This window comes from Antrostomus carolinensis, unplaced genomic scaffold (assembly GCF_000700745.2).
Source record: "Antrostomus carolinensis isolate BGI_N321 unplaced genomic scaffold, ASM70074v2 Scaffold48841, whole genome shotgun sequence".
In the NCBI taxonomy this organism is placed as follows: Eukaryota; Metazoa; Chordata; class Aves; order Caprimulgiformes; family Caprimulgidae; genus Antrostomus; species Antrostomus carolinensis.
This window is the reverse complement of record NW_010295793.1, coordinates 6,687-12,255: the sequence shown is the minus strand read 5'-3', so window position 1 is coordinate 12,255 and position 5,569 is coordinate 6,687. Positions and strand designations below refer to the sequence as shown.

General features: G+C 37.8%; 1 protein-coding gene across 1 annotated transcript; it reads left to right on the top strand.

Annotated features, from left to right (window-relative positions):
* Positions 1-209: 209 nt before the first annotated feature.
* On the top strand, positions 210-4,715 carry HCCS (holocytochrome c synthase). The gene is made up of 6 exons (XM_010178079.2): positions 210-324; positions 1,035-1,183; positions 1,780-1,928; positions 3,063-3,182; positions 3,969-4,055; positions 4,309-4,715. The coding sequence occupies exons 1-6, from the start codon at positions 210-212 to the stop codon at positions 4,505-4,507; spliced, it is 819 nt and encodes a 272-aa protein (XP_010176381.1). The 3' UTR covers positions 4,508-4,715.
* The last annotated feature ends 854 nt before the right edge of the window (positions 4,716-5,569 follow it).

Here is a 5,569-nt window from a genome sequence, read left to right as displayed (position 1 = left end):
GCTGCCTGCCCTGGGAGGCGCTGTGGATCGTATTCAGGCTGGGGCCGTGTTGCTTAAACCGGTTTTTAATTTATTCTGTTAAATTTGTGGTGCAGCGAGACCCCCGTCCTTGCATTCACCTGTGCAAATGGCCAGTCTGGTTCCGTGCTACGGACGTTTGGTTTTTCCCCTTAGAAACGTGGCTGTAGAAGAGCCGGTGTGCGGAAGCCATGGGCTTGTCTGCGTCCTCCCCGCCTGCTGCGGGTCAGTCGCCAAATGCATCTAAGCAACATCAGACGGTGCCTCCACCTTCAGAATGTCCTATGCATCAAGAAAAAATGAGCGGTAATTACTCTTTAAACTTAAATGAAACAAACTCTTTACATGAAAAACAGATTAAAAATACTTGGAAAATAAAAAAGTTATTCTGCAAATAAAAACTTGAGTTTTTCCTGTAGCAAGAACAGCTGTTGAGTAACTTCTCATGAAAAAGAGGTAGTTGTTCACCAGAACAGCATGCGAGCTGCTTTGTCTGTAGAGACAGTGGGTGCTTGCTGTAGGCCCTGTGGGTCAGTCCCGATTGTCACGTTTCATGGGGGTGCTGCAGATTTCTTCCCATTTGGTGGTGCACCCACAAAGGGTCAGGGAGGTGCGGGGACCCCCACAGCGATGGCAACTGGGAACAGGTGGATGTCACTAGAGAGCATGCGTCTGGAAAAGGGCAGCAGCAGGGTGGGGTAAGATGAGTGTCTGGAGAAGGAGGACATCAGTTCTTCTGTTGACAGAGTCAACACATGTTGGATTAATGTTGCTGTGGAAGTCTTTAAGTACAAATAGTTCAATGTAGTGGCCAGCATGGGGTGGGGAATGAGCATTCAAGGACTACATAAGAATTCTGGATATTATCATGGCATGGTGCTGGGCCCTGAATTCTAGGAAAGCAAAATACCAGTTTGTATTTACATGAGCATTCAATCAACTGTTTTCCATTTCTTGTCATGTCTTAGAGTTTTCATTTTGTAGCAAAAGATATACTGTTTTTTCCTGTATTTCAGGTTGTCCAATGCATATGAAGACCCCTGATCATAGAACTGAGAACACAGACGATGTTCCTGCACATCAGGATAGAGCGTATGAATTTGTGGCGTGTCCAGTGAAGTCTGGTGCATCTCGAGTTGAAGATGACATAGATCCTAGCAATATGGTAACTTTTGCATAGTTCAGATGTTTTCTTCAGTCTTGTTTCTCCTGAAATACTGTCCCCAAAATGTAAATAGTGATACTGTCTAAGGTGGAAACTCTGGCAATTAACATTATCTTTTAATTTTTAACACTGCTTTTTCTTATTTTGTATGCAAATATTTGTATAAAAACATGTTACATCTTATTTAACAGCCCCTTCTTCAAATTTTTGGTAAAAGATAGTTTTTCAGTTTGTTTGTGAATATCTTTTGCTGTCTGTTTCTATTTGTTAGTTACACGCATGTTTTTTATGCTACATTACTGGTTTCTAGGTTCTGAGTAATAGTGGTATGGGTAAGTTCTGATTCGGATCTCTCCAAGATTTCCTCTCATTTACAAAAAGTACTGGTTTTTTTTGAAAGTTGAAGTTCAGGCAGAAGGGATGCTAGTCTTCAGATAACAAAGTTGTGCAAGTAGTTTACTGCAAAATAGAAAGATAATTTTAGTGGGCTTCGAACTCCTTGATCTTTGTAGCAGCTGGTTAATTATGCTTTGATTTTTCTGAAACATGAAAATAATTCCTACTCTAGTTTGTTGTTGATTCTCTTTGTTTTCTAGATGCCTCCTCCTAATCAGCAGCCATCCCCAGATCAACCGTTCCCATTGTCAACTGTAAGAGAAGAATCTTCCATTCCTAGAGCACATTCTGACAAGAAATGGGTCTACCCTTCAGAGCAAATGTTCTGGAATGCCATGCTCAGAAAAGGGTAAATGAACTAGGAATTATCAGGTGGAGTCTGTGAGCCTGAAATTCATGAAGTAATATAATCAGTTATTATTCATCGATATCATTTAAGAGTTTGTGGACTCTAAGCAGTAAATAATTAACTCTTTTAAAAATTACTAGTCTTATAAACAGCTTTATTTTAAAGGGTGAGCTGGTCTCAAAGGCCGCATCTCTGGTGACCAGCAAGATGATAGGGAATGTCAGGCAACTGCTACTAGCTAAGAAAATTTTCTTGAAAGTCAGTGTGTAGGCATAGACAGACTTTGACATGATTGCCAGCTTTCAGACTCATTCAACTTCATGCTAATCCTATAAACTGATAGTAAGAGTTCTGTGATTGTGAGAACATGTAACTTGATTTTGCAGAATTGCTAAAAATGTGATAATTGTTTGACAAGTAGTTGTTTTCAGTCTTTACAAAAATTCAGTGTAGGCAAGATCTCACTGAATGATAAACGTCTCCTGTGGCCTAAAAAACCTTCTGTGCTGCTATTTCCTCAGTCTTTTGTAATTATTTGTTTGTCATTCTCAAACACAACTTCAAAGGCAGTTACTATTAAAACAACAGTAATTCTTTTTTCTGTGTATCAGTATTGTTGTTAAGAGTATATGTCATAAGTGGTCTGTATTGAACACACAAGTTTTGATCCCATAAACACTTATATGTGTTCAATGTTGAAAAAGCAGCACACGCATAGTCATAGCTGGGGTTGAGAGATGAAAGGCATCTCTAAGTGTATGCAGAATGTATTGAGTACAAGGACTTCTGTGCATTAGGAATGCAAGTGGGGTTTTGCTTAAGCTTTTTTGCAAGTCCTGTGGATGTGCTGATGTTTGTACACTCTGATAACTTTCTGATCCAGTTAAGCTGTTAATTTAGCTAACTAGAATCTGTGGATCTCTGTGATTATAACTTTGATAACCAGACTTTTACACAGAAAATTAAGTGGTTCTCAAGATACGTAAGCAGATGAGCCAGAAGTTTACATACTTGCCTTGTGTCTTTTCATAAAACCTTAAATCTCTGGATTCAAAAGTTCCTCAGATAAACCGAGGAAGGTGGAGTTGTTACGCTGTAATGCTTGTAAACTGTTTTCAAATTCTTATTTTTTAGGTGGAGGTGGAAAGATGATGACATAACAGGTGAAGACATGACCAACATTATTAAGATTCACAACCAAAATAACGAGCAAGCTTGGAAGGAGATTTTGAAGTGGGAAGCTCTTCATGCTGCGTACGTACATATGAAGTGAAAAGCAAATCCTTTGGTTTGGCTCTTGCTTTTTGTAATTCTTTAAAAGTAGAATCTCTCTTTAGTTTTCACAAAAATACTCTGGTGCTGATAGGTCTCAAAAAAGTTATCGTCTTGTAGGAGCCTGCGTTTTGATTAATATGGAGGAAGATTATCCAGAAGGGGTTAACTAGAACTGAATGACTATTATGTTGATAAAACTGATGTGCATTTTGGTGGGGAGTGCAATGCAGATTTGGAGAAATTAGCTTCTTATTGTATCTATTCAGGAATTATTTAATTGAAATCTTTATGTTACAAAAAAAATATGAGATGTAAACTTAACTGGTGTAAAACAAACTGTCACTTTTTAGGTCAGAAGAGACAGACTAGTTAAGCACTGTGTATGTAGAAATTGCTTCCTGAAATTCTATGATCTTTCTTACACAGTAGTTTGGATTACAGCTTTCTGTTCTTTAATGGTTTTCTATTCTTTAATCGATTCAATCTGTGGATTAGAATTGCTGAGAACTGCTCTGTTGATAAGTTAGAACGGTGAATGGTGTGGAACTATCAAAGGTACTTTATCATTTCAGCAGTAAGTGCTGTCAGAAACTGAGGCACTTTTCAAACCTTTAAAAAAAAAAAAGCTGGTTTAGATCACTTGTAATTAATTTTTTACTGTTGCTCTTTCTTCTTTTACTAAACCAAATTACTGTAGTGGTTTAAACACTTAAAATAAGACTTTTAAAAGGTAAAAATTGTTTTCTTTTATAATTGTGTGGACAGGGAATGTCCATGTGGACCATCACTGATGCGTTTTGGAGGCAAAGCAAAGGAGTATTCACCAAGAGCCAGAATACGTTCGTGGATGGGGTATGTGGGCAGGAAAGAAGGTCTTCTGGTGAGGTGGGAGGGTAGGGAGACATGTCTGAAAACATGCTATAGAATTAATTTTAAGATGTTTCAGAACTGGAATTGCAAGTTATAATAACCAGAAGATGGAAGTACTAGTGGGGATCTTATGCCAGTATCTGGCTAAATAAATTTTCTTAAATAGGACTTCTGCTATCTCTCCCAGGTTTGTAATACCCGCTAAAATATCTACATTGTTTTTCTGTCTTTCCAGATATGAACTTCCCTTTGACAGACATGATTGGATTGTTGACCGCTGTGGAAAAGAAGTGCGATATGTTATTGATTACTATGATGGTGGAGCAGTAGATAAGAACTACCAGTTCACTATCCTGGATGTTCGCCCTGCGTTTGACTCTCTCTCGGCGGTGTGGGACAGAATGAAGGTAGCTTGGTGGCGGTGGACTTCATAACTGCTCCTGTGGTGTGTAGTCAAAAAGTAAACCACTTTCCTCCTAGACTGAGGATAAGTGAATATTAGGACTTGGAACAGAAGTTCATGGCAACTGTTATTTTCATCATAACCACTGTTCTTTGGGGGTGGGAAGGGTGGATGGGGAAGTCTGTTAAGTACGCCAATGCTTTATGGTGTTTTGAATTAAATAATAAAGTTATAGTAGCAAAAACATGTATCTTAATTTTCTTAAGAGCTGGGAAATCTTTTCTTACTTTGTCACAGATTCTGCATAAGCTTGCTGTTTTTTCATTTCATGACTCCAGAGCTGCACCAAATTCATAGGTTTCTGATGCTGACTGGAGTTTTGAGTATTACTTAAATAGCGAAAACTGGAAAATTCATAAACAATTTCATATAGTTACAGTGTTTGGATACTTAGATGATGCATAAGGGGTAAAAGATCTGGACTGTTCAAACTGCATGTTTTACTAACTATATAAAACCATGAACTTGTTTTCGCACGGGCACTTTACCTGTTCAAATACGTGCCTCCTCAGAAAACTTTAGTCAAGTTCATTCTGTTAAAGGAAGTATAGTGTATATGAGTATTTTTAAAGGTATGTTAGGTTGAAAATAAGGAGAATATATTCATGCCTTAATCTGCAGTTTATCTTTAAACAGAAGAACATCTGATAGAAGCAGGAAATGAGTGTCAATTACTTTTAAAACATTTCTAGAAGGAGATAAAATTGATATTTAATGCCTATTTATTTGAGTATTTAAAAGGTTTGTTTTCTGATGTAAGAAAACTGTATTATTCTAGTATTTTCATGTCTTTAATGTGTGTCTCATGTAATGCATTCAGGACAGAATTAAGCCTTACTTAAAGAAACTGTCATGCAGTGCATCTGCATTTTGCATCTTGGCTTCATCAGCTGTACCATAGCGGGTTTTTTTATGTAATGCAGAATCACACAAGGGTGTGTGACTACAGTCGTACATGTTTCTGCATAGTGATTACAGTGAGGCATATTACAGATGTGTCTATAACTTGGCTAAAAGGGTATCAAAACTGCCA